Here is a 17,680-nt window from a genome sequence, read left to right on the forward strand (position 1 = left end):
CCTTCAAACCACCACAGCACCGCGTGTCTTCACAGTGGCTCTATACATTGTCTGCAATGCTCAAAGGTTGCAATTTACAAGGTTTAAAAATTGAGAAAAGTTTAAAATTAATTTTTAAAATGGATCGTCTTATTTATAATAATATAGTATAGTCTCTTTTTACAGACTAAGTGGTGGTTTTGTGAGGGATTCAGAGCTGGCCCAGGTGTGGCAAGTACAGTGGGTGTGGTGGGCAGGAGCAAGTAGGAGCAGTCTTCCTTCTCCTTAGCCCCTCCTCAGCCTCAAGCTAGGTAAGCAGTGCAAGCTGCAAGACCTTGAAACAGAAAGGTGCACAGCTGACCTCCCGAACTGCTCCTGAGTGAGGGAGGTGGTGTCTCCTGGAGGACGACGGTAAACTGTTACAGATAGATAAAGGTTGTGCCTCCTGCTCACCTTGTCAAGCTCTGCACAGCTCGCTGGAGGAAATGATCCATTTAAACAAATGGAGCTGCTCCTGCTGTCCTCAGCCATGCTGGTGTTCTGTTTTGTTGTGGTAGCCTATAGCTGCTGAATTCATGTTGACACATTCTTGGAATGGTCAGTGATGTGTCTTCAGACCCACCATCACCAAACATTTTGTCACATAGATGACATTGTGCTAACCTCTGAGTGTTTCACAGATTTAGAAAAGATACTACCTAACCCCCAGTGCTAGAAGGATGCAACTAGAAAAACAAACAAAAACAAAAAGTGGAATAGTAACTTACCTCCCTGCTCAACTCACTGAGATACACAGCTCAATCTACAGAGGATATTCCCTAAGAACTACTGAATCCTTTCTATAAATTCTGATAGTACCATGGGGAAGGTTAAAGACTTCAGTTTTGGCCAAAACCAGAAATGAGTCTATTTTTCACATTTTATCTTGATGTGGGCAAGCAAACAGACCCTGAGACAAGGACAAAGGCTCTGGTCAAGTGTTCTTTACAAATTCACAGACTTGGTATCTGGGTCTACAATATGTTGTTATATCTCCTGAGGGGAACTGGGCCATTGTGGTCCCTTTACAGTACCCATGGGAGCCCACCAGCTTTATAAAGCACAACTACTCCAGGGCAGCTGGCCTCAGATCCATAGTCCAGGTAAAAGTGGGCCTGTCTTGGCATGAGCATGGAAGTTAGCCATGGGTTGAGAGGAAAATAAGCCGAGACTCTTACAAGACGCCTCATAAGACTCCAGGAACACACATTCAGTGGGGTTATGAACTCAGGACTTGTATCCGGGCTGGGATGGTTTTAGTTTTTGTTTAGTTTATATTTTAAGTCTGATAACGATTCTTGTGTATTTTCTAAATACATAGACAAACAGGTTTTGGAGGTTTACCTACGTGTTTAAGGACACTTATATTAGGTAGGTAAATTACATTTTAAAAAATGGTCTTTGTAAAAGATCTTCCCAGAGAATTTTCACACCCAGCAGGCAGAAGAAAGTATTCTGTTTACAGTGTTTAAGATGTGATTCTCCTATATCATAAAGGCCCCAATAATCCCTTTCTTAAGCTCCAAATTTTGTTCTCAATAGTTAGTGTATTCCAAATTTAGTGTCCAGTGTTCTAAAATTCAGGGCTAGAAAACATCTTTCAAAGTGTGCTTATTCCTAACATGTTTTAAACTACTTAGTTCAACTTCACCTAAAGACTGGGATACAGCAGGGAAGGAAGAAACAAAATAAATAATCCTAATTTAAATCTTAAATTAACTAAGAGAATGCCTGTTAGTTCTAACAGTGTAGATTAGGTACCATAGTTAAGCTTAAGGGTCCGGGTGACTGAATGGCACAAAACCTGGAGTCTTATATCTAGTTCTTCATAGTAAAAAAACAACAACAACAACATTCTACTTAAACATGAAAATGTCACAGATCACTAATAACATTGACTACAATGAGGTGTGTTTTAAGTCAGTGACAAAAAAAACTCTACCAGAAGAAACATATGGTAAGGATTTTGCTGGGTGCAGAAAGGATACAAAATTCCTAACTTAGCTGTTTTATAGGGAGAATATAAATTTACAAAACAAAGCTGTTTTACCAGACATCCGTAAAGCATCCAAAAAAAAAGAGTCAGGGTTTCAGAATCAGACCTGATCAAACCCAGTTCTAGAGGGTACAGCGCTTGCCTAGCAATGGATTCTGGGAAGTTTATTCCTTATCCAGAAAGACTAGGTAGGGGGTCATCCCAGACAGAATCTCTCCAAAGTGCTGGGAATCCCACATCATAGAGCCAGCCCACATCAGGGGAACACTGTCCTGGGTTCAGATTTACCTGAGGGGGGCTTCCTTAGCCACCCAAGATGAGGTAGACTTGGCAAGGTTTCTAGAAATGTTGATAATTTTTCTGTTTATTCTTGGTTATTAAATACCCTATGCATTTGTTTGAGGGACAACAAAATGCCCTATGTATTTTTTTTTTTTGAGAGGCTGTGGGGCTAGAGAGATGGCTCAGTGGTTAAGAGCACTAGCTGCTCTTTCAAATGGACCAGGGTTCAATTTCCAGCACCCACATGGCAGCTCACAACTGTCTATAAGTCCAGTTCCAGTAAATAGGACAGCCTCGCAGATACATGGACATAAATAAAAATAACAAAATTTTTAAATGGATAGGCTGAGGAGACTACGTCCTAACCATTAGCGATCCTTGAAGAGACAAAACATACTAAAGTGAAGTGAGTTCAGATCTTGGGCAAAGGTTAATCTGCTGAACCTGCTGTGAGACCTTGATCAGTGCAGTGGTGTCACCTTCACCAGCCGGTTCCCACAACCCACCAAAACTGACTGTGCACCTGCTGTCCAGGTGTGCGTGCAGTCCAGCCAATGACTTCAAATCAGCTGTGGAGGGAGTTTTTGCACCATGCAAATTGGCAAATTCTACACAGAAGACTTGACCAAATCCAACATGGCAAGCATTAAATCCTGTGGGATCCATTCAAGTAAACTCTTTCTTGAAACCTATTTTCTCCATTGTTGGTATTTTGTGTGGCTGACAAAATGGCCCTGGTTGGTAATGAGACAAACCTTTACGATCCATAAAAAATCACTTTGATCTTCCAGGACCAGCCAAAATATCATCGCCATTAACCCATGTTTGTACTGTTCTGGTCCCCCCTCCCTGGGCTTTTGAGACAGGGTTTCTTATGTAGTCCTGGCTGTCCTGGACTCATGCTGTAAAACAGGCTGGCCTCAAACACACAGAGAGCTGCCTGCCTCTCCCTCCCATGCCCAGCTGTTTTGGTTTCTAGAACCTTTTTTATTTTAAGAAGTTTAAAACCAGAACTTTTTGTTGAAAGCTGGAAGTTTTTCTGGGTCTAATAGTACACACCTGTAATCCTAGCTCTTGGGAAGCTGTAAAAAGAAGATCATGAGTTCAAACCTGCAGTATATAGCAAAATCCTGTCTTAAGAATAGAAGAAAGAGGGGAAGGAAAGAAGGGAGAGGAAAAGAAATAACAACAACAAAAATACAATGCATAACCTTGCATTCTGTTAAACTTCTTGCTTGTGCAAACCTCCCCCTGCAGGCACTGAGAGAGATACCAGGAGGTGGTTTTTGCTTTTAAAAAGCTCCTTGGTATAAATGCTCAAGGCTACACTTGGGTCTCCAAATACCTTAGGGCAGTACCAACCAGCTGGAGTAAAGACTTTCAGTTGGCTATAAACTGTGTCTGTGTGGTCATCTCTGGTGGGCTTCCTGTAACACATGCATCTAGCACCTCAATCTCAGCACTCTGCTGCTTTCATCCTCTCCCTGGAGGGATACACAGGGTCCCTTGCTAGGCATCTCTCAGCCATCTTCTGCACTCCCACCCCACACCAACTCCTATCACTAGCCAAGAACCAGCGAGAAGATGCCTCCCTGTGTAAACTCTTACCCAGCACATAAGAGGAAGGTGTCTAAGGCTGTGATCATATCAGAACTTTCAAAATCATGCTGCAGAGCCCATGCCAAAAACGCTTCATCAACATTCTTCCACTGAGGGAGATGGGTGCAAGTTCTCAGAGGCGGGATTCAAGAGGAACAGTGAGACAGACATTTGGGAGCATGGAGTTTTTTAGAAGCGTTATTTGCCATGGACAGAAGCAGACTGGTAGGAGCTCTGAGGACTCTGCTCAGAAGGCGGAAGCGAGGATTCCTCCCTGGGTCTCTGAAGGAAGGAGAGGTGTTCACAACATGGAGCAGTCAGGGTCTCTGACTTCCCAGCAGGCATCAGGGAAGGGGGAGGAGGAGCAGGATTTGTGGGCATCCACGGCCTTTTGATGTGCTGGAGCCTGCAGATTTCCCCAGGTGAGAAATCTGGGCACCTGGGAGTCTATGAGCTAGCGAGCCACAGACGGTGCTCTCAGTCAGGTACCTGTCAGTGTCTGTAGGTAGGGAAAGGGCTGCTGCAGAGCATGTGGCTTGTGCAGCAATCTGATCTTGACTCTAAGGAGATCTCTCTGGATGTTTTCTTGACTTCTGTCCCAGAAACCTAGGATGGCTTTCTGGGATTCTGTGTTCCCCACACTACTTGTCTGTGCATGGACCAATTCTCCTACCCATTCATTCTCAAGCAGCATCTACCCTTCCCCCAACACTGGGCAGGGCCCTGGGACCAGCCAAAGGCCCCGAGCACCTATAGGTGTTGTAGCAGCCCAGCCCAGTCTTGCACAGTCATCCCACCTTCAGGGGAGCTCCCTGCTACAAGAAAGCTTTTTTTAAGAGCGCCTGGTGGGAGGTGACTTTATCACAGTCCAAGTGAGGCTGCCTGGTGCTCACTCGTCCTCCGGAGTCAGGCACTTTTATCCAAGCAAAGCACTCAATCCTGGCACTCAACCATGATGAAGACAGGCCTCCAGCGGGTGGCAAGACTTGTTCACAACAATGCTCTCCCCAGAAACCTTCAAATCCTGCCGGGACTCCAACAGGCCTCAGCGTGTGGATCCTCAACAGATTCCCTGGTAAGTTCCCAGGCAGTGGGATGAGCTCCCTTTCTCTCTAAGGGCTTGAGCATCCTAAATATTTTTTTTCTGCCTCATATCCAGGATGATAAGGAGCTGTTTGGTTTGGCAAAGGTAAAATCCTTCAGGGTACTTACTACATAAGCCATATCCCAAACCAAATGTACTAGGACAAATACTGGTCCAAATCCTGTGTGGCCATTGGCAAATCTCATAGAGTTCACACTGAAAGCTAAGTGGAATATTCCCAGACAGAGGCCCCTATCTGTGGGTTTGGCAATCAGCTTGCTTATTACCCACAGAAGTGACTAATGCATGACATCTGGCAGATAAATACATTGTCCCTGACCTTGGCCATGATATTATACTTCCTTGGAACCGGAAAACATGTCAAAGGAGCTGCCAGGCAGGCTCATAAGTTGACTGGTCCCTGTAGTGAGGGTCTAATAAATATTTCTCACCAGCTGTGGGCATGCCCCTCAGGAAAACAGTGTCAGGCCTAACCATCTCTCTCTCCTAAGTGTGACAACCTTAAATCATAGTTTCCCAGCTTCCCCACCTTTTCACTGGGACTGGTACCAGCTCTCCATTTCAAGGAGCCACTCAGTGACAATGCTGCACCTCTGCCCAGCTCAGCTGCAATGGCCAACCCCCAGCTCCATCCCGAACAACCCCACTTCATTGCTCTTTAACACCCCCAGGCCTCTCATTCACAGACACCCCCAAGCCCCCACAAGGAAAATGGGCACTTTCCCTCGGGGCTAACACTCAAGCAGACAAAACTGAAAAGCCCTAAACCCAGAAACAGACCAAATCATGGTCCCACAGCCCAAGAACATATTCCACCTTCCAAGACGTCACCCTACTCTTCCTGCCTAGGTTGCAAGATTCTGCCCAAAGAAGTCAGATTTGAAGGATTATGCCCTTCCCAATGCCACCTGGTGTCCAGATATGCTGAGCCTCTACCAGGAATTTCTGGAGAAATCCAAGTCAGGCAGCTGGATTAAACTACCCTCCTTCAAATCCAACAGAGAGCATATCCAAGGGCTTAAGCTCCCGTCGGGGCTGGTAGCTGCCTCAGGTAAGACCAGGTCTGAAAGAGTACAGGAGTGTACATGTACACACACACACACACCTCACACACACTCACACACGCTCCCCTCTACACACACCTCCCCATCTCCCCCCACATACAGACGCACACACGGAGGGGGTCCCTGCCTGAAACCCTCCGTCAGTTCAGCCTGCTGCCTTTTAGCCATGCTGGCACACAAATTCCAGCACCCAGAAGGCAGACGCAGGTGACTATGGTCTGCAAAGCCACCTAGGGATACACAGTAAGAATTTCTCTCCAAGGGGGAGAGGGTGAATATGACCAAAATACATGTATGAAATTCCCCAATAATTATTACAAAAAAATAATCAAGACATTCAGAAAGAAAGATCACTGGCCCCCTCCAGTTCTCAGCCGGGAGGCTCCTCCTGCTGCCCCCTCCCTCTGCTGCAGACCAGCTGTGGACAGAAGCGTGCATCTGCACTGCTCTCTCTGCTGCCTCCTTCACCTCCCTCTGAAGGGGGCACACCCAGGTTGCTCCCAGCTGAAGTCTGGCTGGAGAGCTGCCAGTGGGAGGCTGCGGGGCTGCCTTTTCTGGCACCTCACCAGCGGCTCTCCCCTCAGCTAGGCTCTGTCCCAAACCTTCCTTCCCAGCCTTGTAAAATCCTCTGGGCCTCCCTTTCCCACTGCAGGCTTCAGCATGCAAGAAGGCACTCTAAGACACACAGAGGATCTGATTGACAGAGCTGCCACCTTCACTCCACCTCCCGCCGTGTGTGTGTGTGTGTGTGTGTGTGTGTGTGTGTGTGTGTGTGGCCATCCATCCATCTGCCCCTCTGCCTGTCTGTCTGTGTCTTTTTTTTTTTCACTCACACACATGGTTGCTGCTTAGTGATGAATGAGTGACATAGCTAGTAGGTGACCTTTGAACTCATGGTACAGACCAAGCAGAGGCATCAAGGCATGCATGCTAGTACATACCATTAATCCCAGCTATTGGGAAGCAGAAACAGGTGGATCTCTGGCCAGCCTGGTCTACAAGAATGAGAGTTCCAAGACATCCAGGGCTACCCAGAGAAATCTGTCTTGAAAAACCACAAAAAAAAAAAAAAACTTATTTTCAGGCTGAGGAAATGGCTCAGTTGGTAGAATACTTGCCTACTCCCAATCTTGCCTTCAACCCCAGCTGGGGAGCCATGACTGTTTGTTTCCCCAAGATACAGGCTCTCTGAAGACAAGAACCATGTTTTGCACTGCCCCCCCACCATGGAAGGCCTCCCTAACAACAAAGTCTGGGTGTCTTCTGGTTCTCTCTTTCCTTTTGCTTGTCCTGACAGATCCCTATGCCCTGAAGTGTCTTTGCTGCAAACTGTCATCTCTCCACCAGACAAGCAGGACTGGCGTATCTTCACCCGATGCATCCAACTGGAAGGACAAGGCTTTGAATATGTCATCTTTTTCCACCCATTTGAGAAGAAGTCAGTCTGTCTTTTCCAGCCAGGCCCCTACCTGGAGGGGCCACCAGGGTAAGGCCTCAGACAGGCCAACGTGGATGTTTCCCAGGCTTGGCTCAGCAGGGTGGGTCCAGAAGCCACCAGACCTTGGAGTCTCTAAAGACCTAAAATGGGATATAAGAAACTGGGTTCCAACTTTTCAGTGTCGGGTCTGAAAGGACAATCTGGGTTAGTGTGTCCAGGCTCTGCTACACATATATGAAGAACCCCCTTACTGAAGCCTCAGAATGTTCCAGAAAGAAGAGTCCTGAGAGGCCAAGGATCCCTTCCCTCTGAAAAAGACATCCTCAGGGAGACAGGGTAGAAATTCGTGCATGAGTTTCATTCAGAGGTATGGGGAGCTATTAAAAAAAAATAGAGAGAGCAATGATCTGACACTGAGCCCAGTCAGCAGCCAGACAGAGTACAGAGAAGAGCTTAATATCCGCTGGGTCTCAAGCACTGGGTGAATTGCCCATTGGCTGGGAACTGCTCTACTGCAAACACATCCTTTGTCTGGCCAGGGAACACAAGGCAAGGGCGGGTTTGGAGTTCTTTGGCACCAGTTCATTTTCTCTTCACAGCGATGAAGGCAGGTGCCCAGAAGTGTGGGTGAGATTTGGGGGGAACTTAATCAACGATATAGTGATTCTTTTTATTCACAATGCCTGCTGAGAAAATGAAGATTTATAGTGGTTCAGCAGGTTGTTCAAGAACACATAGGTAATGAATGGTATAAGTAGGGGTCCAGCCAGGTGGTGTGCTACCTCTAAAGCAGGAGGAGAGGGCCTGGGAACCTCACTGCAGCCTTGACGGGTCAGAAAAATATCTGGCCCGGGTCTATGACGAATTGTACGTACTTTCAATACCCAGATCTGTTTTGTGCTGTTTACGTATTATCTTAGGATGCCTCAATATTTTCTCCTAGCCTAACCAATGACAAAGGTTTGTCATGGAGGTCAGTTTACATAAGTGATAATGAGTGTTCTATATACTCAAAGTAAAGTGAGTGCATGTGGCATCACACTGAAGTGGGCTCTTACGTTTTCCGGGCAGTATTGCTCAGGTGCCTACCTTGCTGGCCCTTTGATAAGTCATAAGTTAATTAACCTGCCTTGAAACTGTGGGTCCAGCATTGGCTGAGTGACTGATGTGGTGAGAGACAGCCCAAGCTCATTTTCAAAGACTAAATCAAGGTAAACATGCTGCCTCACACCTCTTGAGTTCTGGGATTCAAGCAGGATTGCCATGAGTTCAAGGCTAGCCTGGACTTCGCAGTGAGATTATTTCTCAAAAAGAAAAACAACAAAAGACTAAGTTAAAAAGTTCAGGCTTTTCCACTGCTTTGAATGTATGCAACCTTCTAAAATGTGGCAGCTGCAGCCAGCAATTAGGTGACCGTTCAGAAAAATATTCTCTATTAATTTTGTGAAAAAAAAAATTCTCTTGGTGAAATAAAATAGTTGTATCAGTGGTTGACACATGCTGGAGTGAAAAGGCGAGAAGTTCAGTTTCTTGTGACCTTCTGAGGCCCACAGGATGTATCTCTGTGTCTGTTCCTATTTGGCTCCCTAAGATAGAAGACCTATCTTTGGGGGACTCTGGGGAAAGAGAAAAGCTAGGGGGATTTGGTACAGGATGGAGAGGAAGTCCAGTGAAGCCCTAACGCTAGTTTTATCCATCCTGATCCCCAGGTTTGCCCATGGAGGATCGCTGGTAGCCATGATGGATGAGACATTTTCTAAAACCGCCTATCTGGCTGGAGAAGGATTATTCACACTAAGTCTTAACATCAGGTTCAAAAAGTAAGTGTGGAGCCGAGAGTGGTGGCACATGCCTGTAATCCTAGCACCCAGGGAGGCAAAAGCAGGTGGATCCATGTGAGTGCAAGGCCAGCCTGGTCCTCAAAGCAAGTCCAGATGTCTGGTTCTGATTTAACATGGGGTTATGTAAGCTCTGCAAGTTGAGTGTGCAGATCCCGCCTGTCTTCCTCCTCTCCCAGCCAAGCATATCTCTAGACCCAGGCCAGGATGCAACCTCTGCCGTTCAGCACCCGGCGCCAACAAACAGTCCTGAACCTAGGGCTGCCCATGAGTGCTGGAGGCAGGGTTGAGGTGAAAAGAGGAGGGAGGCCAGTGTGGGAGCAGGAGGGGAAATGAACTCGATTCTCTCCTCTTCCAGCTTGATCCCCGTGGGCTCTCTGGCTGTCCTGGACATTCAAGTAGAAAAGATTGAGGACCAGAAGCTTTACATGTCCTGCATCGCCCAGAGCAGAGACAAACAGACAGTCTATGCCAAATCCTCTGGTAAAGAAATCCTCAACCTCAGCCTGGGCCTGCCACGACCAAACCCGCAGCAAATGGGAGGGAAGATGAGCTAATGACCTAGTTCCAAGCTGGGGTCTAGCACCTTCAGGAGTAGGATTGGGTACTTGCTAGAGACATGGACAAAGAGAAAGAGAACAAAACTAGAATGTTTTCCTAAGTGAAGATTACCCAACCTGCGCCACAGGACAGTTTCAGGTGGTTGTAATCTGAAGCAAACATTCCATGCCCTCAGCAGCTGCTGCTCTCATGGTCCTGGCTCTCAGCACTCAGCTCACCCTTTCCTTGCAGGTGTTTTTCTTCAGCTGCAGCTGGAAGAAGAGTCATCCCAGGAGCAATGACCAGCAGAGTCGACCATGGTGACTTAGCCTCCCCAGGACCACCACACAACAGAAAAGAGTCCCCAGGAATCAGGTGGCAGATGAGGGAGAAGGCATTTGTACCACCCCATAATCAGCCCAAGAACCTTCTGTAATTGGAATCAAAATTGTCCATGGGTCAGAGATGACTCAGCAAAGAACACTAGCTGTTCTTTGATGCCCAGTATCAACATGGTGGTTCACAACCATCTGTCACCCTGTTCCAGGGGATTCAATGCACTCTTCTGGCCTCCATGGATTAGCAGACATGCATGCAGTGCCTTACATGCAAACCAAACACCCACACACATAGAATAAATTAACTTTTAAACTCTTTTTAGTTAATTTTTTTAAAAATGTTTCCTTCCCATCAGCACCAATAGGGGAGACTTACAGAGTTCCTGCCAAGTGCCAGGTACTGAATGAGGCACCTGGCACACTGCAACGAAAGTAAGGGTCACTGGCCTCGAGATTCACACTGAAGGAGCACAGAGCACCATAGCAACATCTTCCCACCTTTCCTGGGTTCCTGTCAAAAGAGCCATATATGCTGAAAAAAAAAAAGAGCCAAGTCCATTTAACTCTGAACCAAGGGAGATAATCAGAAGGAAGCTTTGCCTAAACTGAATTGAACTCGAAAGTTATGTAGTGTGTCGACACACACCTGTAATCCCAGCTCTAGGGAAGGTGAAACAGGAGCATCCTGAGTTCCAGGCCATCTTATGCTTTATAGTGAGGCCTTGTCTTAAAACAACAGGGAACTGGGGAGGTGGCTCAGTGGGTAAAGTGCTGTGTGAATACATGAGTTTAGATCCCCAGAACCCATAGGGGGAAAGACAGTAAGAGTGGCAACAAGGTCCTTAACCCCAGCTGGGACAGGGTGAAGACAAGCATGTCCTGGGGCTCGCTGGCCAGCCAGTCTAGTCTAAATAGTGAGCTCCAGATTTAGCCAGAGGCTCAGTCTCAAAACCAAGAGACACACTGCTAGAACCCTAGCCTCCATATGTACACACTTGGGCCTATACACTGACTCACATTTACACAGAGAGGCAGAGTTGGTGGTCTGGGAACAAAACCCAGTGGTAAGGGTGCTTGCCTAGCGTGTACACAGCCAGGGTTCTATCACCAGCACCACAAGAAGAAAGCCAAGTGGCACCAGCTGGTCGGAGGGAGGGTAAGGCTCTTCTAAGCAGAGGGGAATTTAAGAGCAGATGCACCGTGGTGTGAAAGAGCTCAGGGCGTTCCTAGAACCCCAAGGACTGAATGGCAAGAGGTAGGAAAGAGGACACAGCAGGGCAGGTGAAGGCATTGGAGGCATCAGGATTCTCACTCTGGAGCCTCAACTCTGCCTTGTAGGCAAACAGATCCCTTAAAGGGTTGGGGGCAGGATGCATAGCATAAAGTTCTGGCTTTTATAAAGATGTCTCTGGGATCCGGAAAGAGTCAAGATGACCAAAGGTAGAGAATTAGACAGGAGACCCCTGCAAGGCTCTGAACTGGAGACAGTAGAGGCTGCATGGGTCAGGCCCATTGATATGAGCACTTCCGGGAATAAAAGAAGCTCGGGACTCACACCCGTTTTACAGAGTACATCTGTGAAGGGATGCTGCCCGGGATGAGGCAGAGGTGGACAGTGGGCTCAAAGTACTTTTGGGTGTGAAGTGCTCTGGGAACTCCCACCCTGTAGGAAGTACCAGCCAGAGCCTGGGTATTCAGATGTGGAGCTAGGGAGGGCCTCCTGGAAAGTGAAAGTACAGAGGAAGTGAGAGAGTGACAGTAAAGGGACGAGGTGGGAGAACAGAGGTCAGAGGCCGCTCTGGGCCACATGAAAGTTTAAAGTCAGGTAAAAGAAAGGACCTAAAGAGCAGAGAAGTGAAGAAGGCGAGGAGGAAGGATTCTAGAAATGATGGGAGGCTTTGGAGCACAGCATTAAGGAAGAAGGCATAGGTGGCAAAATCTAGATTACAGTAGATGAAAAATGAATGGACTAAGGAAATGAATATATATTTTTTTCTTTCTGGGAATATTGTTGTTACTGTTCTTTAAGAAAAGAAATTTGACTGTACTTATAAATAGATTAAGAATTGGTCTTTGACGTAGGAGAAAACAAGTAACAGGACAGGAGCCTACCGAAGAGGGCCTCTGAAAGACTCTACCTAGCAGTGTATCAAAGCAGATACTAAGACTCCTAACCAAACCTTCAGCAGAGTGCAGGGAAACATATGAAAGAAGGGAGAGTTAGTATGATGTGGAGAGGATAGGAGCTCCACAAGGACCAAATATATCTGGGCACAGGGGTCTTTTCTGAGACTGACACTCCACCAAGGACCATGTATGAATATAACCTAGAACCTCTGCTCAGATGTAGCCAATGGTAACTCAGTAACCAATTGGTTTCCCATAGTAAGGGGAACAGGGACTATTTCTGACAGGAACTCAAAGGCAGGTTCTTTGACCTCCACACCCCCCAAGGGAGGAGCAGTCCTGGTAGGACACAGAGGAGGACTTTGCAGCCAGTCCTGAAGATACCTGATAAAACAGGGTCAGATGAAAGGTGAGGAGGTCCTCCCCAATCAGTGGACTTGGAAAGGGGCAGGGAGAAGATGAGGGAAGGAGGGTAGTATTGGGAAGGAATGAGGGAGCAGGCTACAGCTGGGATACAGAGTTTAAAAAATATAACTAATAAAAAAAAAGAATTGGTCTTTGAGATGGATCAAGAACACAGAGGGAGAGAGGAGTCACAGGATAGCATCAAAGTGACTCTGAGACCAAAAGTCAGAAAATGGGGACACAAAACTGCAAAAGGGTTGAGGGAATGGACAAAAGAGCACCTCAGCTTCATCTGTGAAATGAGAAGCACGACCTTGGATGGTGTATTAGTTAGGATTTTATTGCTGTGAAGAGACACCATGACCAAGGCAACTCTTATAAAGGCAAATATTTAATTGGGGCTGGCTTACAGTTTCAGAGATTCAATCCATTATCATCATGGTGGGAAATATGGCATCATGCAGGCGGACTTGGTGGCGGAGGAGCCAAGAGTTCTACAGCTTGATCCAAAGGCAGCCAGGAGGAGATTGGGTTCCACACCGGGCAGAGCTTGAGGATATATATGACCTCAAAGCTGGCCTCCACAGTGACAAACTTCCCTCAACAAGGCCACACCTACTCCAACAAGGCTACGCCTCTTTAGTAGTGCTGCTCCCTGTGGACCAAGCACGAGTCTCTGGGGGCACAGAGTCTCAAAGCAGCACAGATGGAAGAGAAGCTTCTGACCTTAGTGTTGTTGGTTATTAATATTTATTATTTATCTTTTAGTTAAGCAGTGGTTATTCCTAAACCAGCTGTATACCCCTTTCACCACACAGAGACTAGAATTTGATTAATTAACCTAGAGCACAATTCTGGGAAATAATTACCCCATCCTAAACCTCCAAACCTGCATAGTTTCCTCCCATTCAGATTTTTCCACGTACTTGCTTTTAGTCATATCTTAGGTCAGGTCTGGTTCATCTCTCCTCATGGTTCCAAGTCCTCTCCTCGATCTCTGTTCTCCTCCTCCTCCCACTCACTTCCTTCTCCCCTCCAGACCAGGATGCCCCACCCTATTCTCTCCATTGCTTAGCACTGTGGCTGGTTGTTTCATTGACAATACAGAGAACAAATGGTGGCATGTTTATACAAACTTGAGACAGGTGATGCTTAGAATAAACTTCACAATGCAATGTCCGGATTGAGACCAGATAGTATGGAAATCAGCGTTGAATGAACAAGGGTAAATTGTATACATTCCACAAGAACATTATACCAACACCTTGGGAACCAAGTTGACCAAGTACATGTGTGACCATGTCATGCTGAGCACTCTAGTGGAAAACGGTACCTGAAGTGGCATGAACCTAAGTGGGAGGAAGATGGGGGAGCCAGCCAGCACAGCCCAGGTGTGCCAGCAGATAAGCTGTGTGGGAGCTGTGTATAGGAGGAAAGAAGGCAATGTGCTGGTGCATGTATCTAAAGAGATAATGCTCGCTATGGAGTAGAATGGAGGCATAGAGGAGGCAATGGGCACTGGGAGATGTCTGAGTCTTCTCAGAACCTGGAGATAAAGGGGGTTTCCACAGGGCAGGCTGCAAGAGAAGAAGGCAGTCATTATTGCATTATGGCCAGTGGGAAGAGATAATGTTTGGGGGAAAAGTCAAAATTAAGAAAGTTTCAAGGGGCTGGAGAGATGGCTCAGTGGCTAAGAGGACTGTCTGTTCTTCCTAAAGACCCTGGTTCAGTGCCCAGCACCCACATGGCAGCTCACAGCTGTCTGTAACTCCAGTTCCAAGGGATATGACACCTTCATGCTAATGCACATAAAATAAAAATAAATAAGTAAAATTAAAAAAAATACCTTAATGTTTAAAAAAAAAAAAGAAAGTTTCAAAAGGCCAAATCACAAAGAATTTTCTTATGAGATATAGTAAGGTCAAATGCTTTAAGTCTCTGTCGCTTCACCCACATAGTCTACAGAAGGTGTTTTTCACTCTAGACAGTGGTGGCCAGGGGTCAGTCGTTCTTCCATATTCAACACAAGACTACCAAAGTTATACTGGTGCTGGCTTCCAGTGGCAAGATATAGGCAGAGAGGATCCACAGAGGTGGGATTGGGGGTCTGGCCTCAAAGGTATTCAAGCACTCCCAAACTGAAAGGCAATGTTTGGAAAATATGATCTCACTTATGCTAAAGAAGAGAAAGGAAGCCCACATAGTGGCAACTACTTTAAATCCAGCATGCGGGAGGTAGAGGCACACAGACCTCGGAGTTCGAGGCTGGTCTACAGAACCACTCCCAAAACAGCCAGGACTACACAGAGAAATGCCGTCTCAAAAAACCAAAAGAAGAAAAAGAGGAGATACAAGAAGGAGAGATGGGGCAACTCTTTCTTGTGAAGCCTGCATCCATATTTTATGGTGTGTACTGTCCTTGTCTTAAGTACTCTCTCCCTCCCTTGATATGGGGGCTCAGTGGTTAAGAGCACTGTCTGCGCTTCCAGAGGTCCTGAGTTCAAGTCCCAGCAACCACATGGTGGCTTACAACCAGCTATAATGTGATCTGGTGCCCTCTTCTGGCATGCAGGTGTACATGCAGCTATAGCACACATACATAAAATAAATAAGTTCAAGGTCATCTTCCACTACATGGAGATTTCAAAATAATTCAAGGGCAGCCTGTCTCAAAACAACGAATTCTCTCTTGATTCTCCTTTCCCTTCTGGCCATGGCTTCATTTCTCCTTACCCATTCAGCCAACTCTCTTCAACACAAATTGCCTTTGCTTTCTTCCATCTTTTTTTTTTTAAAGATTTGGTTTATTTTAATGGGGGGGGCCTCCTGCAGGTTTATAACCTGTAGTAGAAACCAAAACTGTACTCCCAAAACAATGATTTTTCTGTTGCCATAAGAATCCTGAAAGACTAAATCTAAGATAATAATCAACCAGGCAGACCAGAGCCTAGAATTGCTACTCTGAGTGTGTGACCACAGAGGCTAGAGGCAGCAGATCTCCCGGAACTGAGTCATAGCCTGTTGTGAGTCGCCTAATATTGGTGCTAGGAATCAAACTCTGGAAGGGCAGTACATATTCGTAACCACTGAGCCATCTCTCCAGACCCTCATCCATCTTTCTTTCTTAAGTCGCTTCCCTTGCCTCTCTCTTCTTGTGAAAGTTGGGCATATCCTATTGTGTCAAATCTTTCTGTGATAAAGATCACTGTTTCTGCCACTCACTTTCAAACATGGGTGCTTCCTTCTACAAACTAACTTTACCTTCATTGTTTGGGATTAAAGACCTATACCACACCTGGACCTAAGCTTTTCTTTACCTGAAATTTGCTCTATACCAGGCTGCCCTTGAAAACAAATCTGTGTGCCTCTGTCTCCTGGATTAAAGGCAGAAGAGCTTGGTTTGGTTCCTAACACCCACATGGTGGTTAACAACTACCTGTAACTCCAGTTCCTGATGCCCAATGCCCTCTTCTAGCTTCCTCTGGCACTGCAGCCACGTTGTGCATACATGAAGACAAAACATGTACACATATAAAACTAAATCTTATTAAGTGTCCTTATCACTCCGTATTAAATTGGGTTTTCTGTTTTCTCATGGCAGGAGTCAACCTAACTAATGCCCATTCAATAGCTTGTTTAATAAAAAAAAAATACAGAAAGAAAGAAAGAAAGAAAGAAAGAAAGAAAGAAAGAAAGAAAGCTCTGAGAATTAGGTACATCCCTTCTATCTACCATGAGGAAAGTACATTGCATGTGACAGGTCACAAAACTGGTACATTTCAAAGCCAGGACCTCCAACCCATATGATTGTTGCCCAAACTATGGCCTGCGGCATCCAACCCACCCCTAAAAACCATCAGGACTGTACAGTCATGGGCCTCAGGCATGAAAGGTCAGAGGTTACAAGGGCAACAAAAGAATCATAATCCTCAAATATCATCAGATGACAAAATAATCACTGCTTTCCTGGTTTCATGATCCTGCATTCCACTGTTTGTCTTGGGGTTGTCCTTGTGGCAGACATGTTTCTCTCTCTGTGTGTGTCTCTCTCTCTCTTTCTCTCTGTCAGCTCCCCATTCTGTGTACTCAGTACTGCAACTGGTACAATTTAGATTTTCTTTTTTTTTTTTAAGATTTTATTTATTTACTTTATGTATGAGTGCTCTATCTGCATGTACACCTAGATGGCAGAAGAGGGCATCAGATTCCAGTATAGAATTTCTGGATGTCATGGTGGTTGTGAGCCACCATGTGGTTGCTGGGAATTGAACTCAGAACCTCTGGAAGAACAGACAGTGCTCTTACCAGCTGAGCCATATCTCCAGCCCCTACAATTTATATTTTCAAAGAACAGATGGGCAATCCATTTTAAGTATACTTCTGCTTAACAGTGTTCATTTACCTTAAAATCCCGATTGAGGAGCTAGAGAGATGATCATTTAAGAGCACTTGCTGCTCTTCCAGAGAGCCCAAGTTCCATTTCCAGCTGTGGTGACTCACAGCTCCAGTACATCTGGTGCCCTCTTCTGGCTTCTGAGGACAGGCATACACATCATGCACAGATATACATGCAGACTAAATATCCATCCAAATAGATAACATATACATTTATAAATCCTAGCTGAACACCTGACCTGGCTTGTGCTAAGCACTGTCCCCTAAGAAGGGGAAGGCATTAAAGAATAATCACATAATGGTTTATACCTGTAGTCCCCACACTTGGGGAGCTGGACCAGGAAGGTTAACCTGGGCTAGCCTGGGCTAATTAGGGAATTCCAGGCTACTCACTCTGACCTTAATAAAAAAGACTAACCAAGATCTAAAGGAAAAAGGTGGGATACTGTGAGATAGGACAGGAAGCACTTCTGATTAAGAAGAAAAGTTGCCAGTGAGGAAAAGAGTAAAAGGAAAACAGCTCATGCAAAGGAAG

At 46.0% G+C, this 17,680-nt stretch overlaps 1 protein-coding gene across 2 annotated transcripts; it reads left to right on the plus strand.

Moving 5' to 3' along the window:
* Positions 1-997: 997 nt before the first annotated feature.
* Them5 (thioesterase superfamily member 5) lies at positions 998-10,535 on the plus strand. Of its 2 annotated transcripts, XM_021663413.2 has the most exons (6): positions 999-4,970; positions 5,850-6,051; positions 7,412-7,550; positions 9,212-9,322; positions 9,699-9,823; positions 10,133-10,535. In XM_021663413.2, the coding sequence occupies exons 1-6, from the start codon at positions 4,848-4,850 to the stop codon at positions 10,180-10,182; spliced, it is 750 nt and encodes a 249-aa protein (XP_021519088.1). In that variant the 5' UTR covers positions 999-4,847; the 3' UTR covers positions 10,183-10,535. The 2 variants fall into 2 exon arrangements, with proteins under 2 accessions (XP_060249124.1, XP_021519088.1); XM_060393141.1 differs by lacking the exon at positions 9,699-9,823 and having other exon boundaries at positions 998-4,970.
* The last annotated feature ends 7,145 nt before the right edge of the window (positions 10,536-17,680 follow it).

The sequence above is a fragment of the Meriones unguiculatus genome, chromosome 10 (genome assembly GCF_030254825.1).
Source record: "Meriones unguiculatus strain TT.TT164.6M chromosome 10, Bangor_MerUng_6.1, whole genome shotgun sequence".
NCBI lineage: Eukaryota > Metazoa > Chordata > Mammalia > Rodentia > Muridae > Meriones > Meriones unguiculatus.

Coding starts and splice junctions, on each gene's coding strand:
- Them5 (XM_060393141.1), top strand. CDS start 4,848: ATGATGAAGACAGGCCTCCAGCGGGTGGCAAGACTTGTTCACAACAAT. Junction 4,971..5,849: donor GATCCTCAACAGATTCCCTG/GTAAGTTCCCAG, acceptor CTTCCTGCCTAG/GTTGCAAGATTCTGCCCAAA. Junction 9,323..10,132: donor CTTAACATCAGGTTCAAAAA/GTAAGTGTGGAG, acceptor CTTTCCTTGCAG/GTGTTTTTCTTCAGCTGCAG.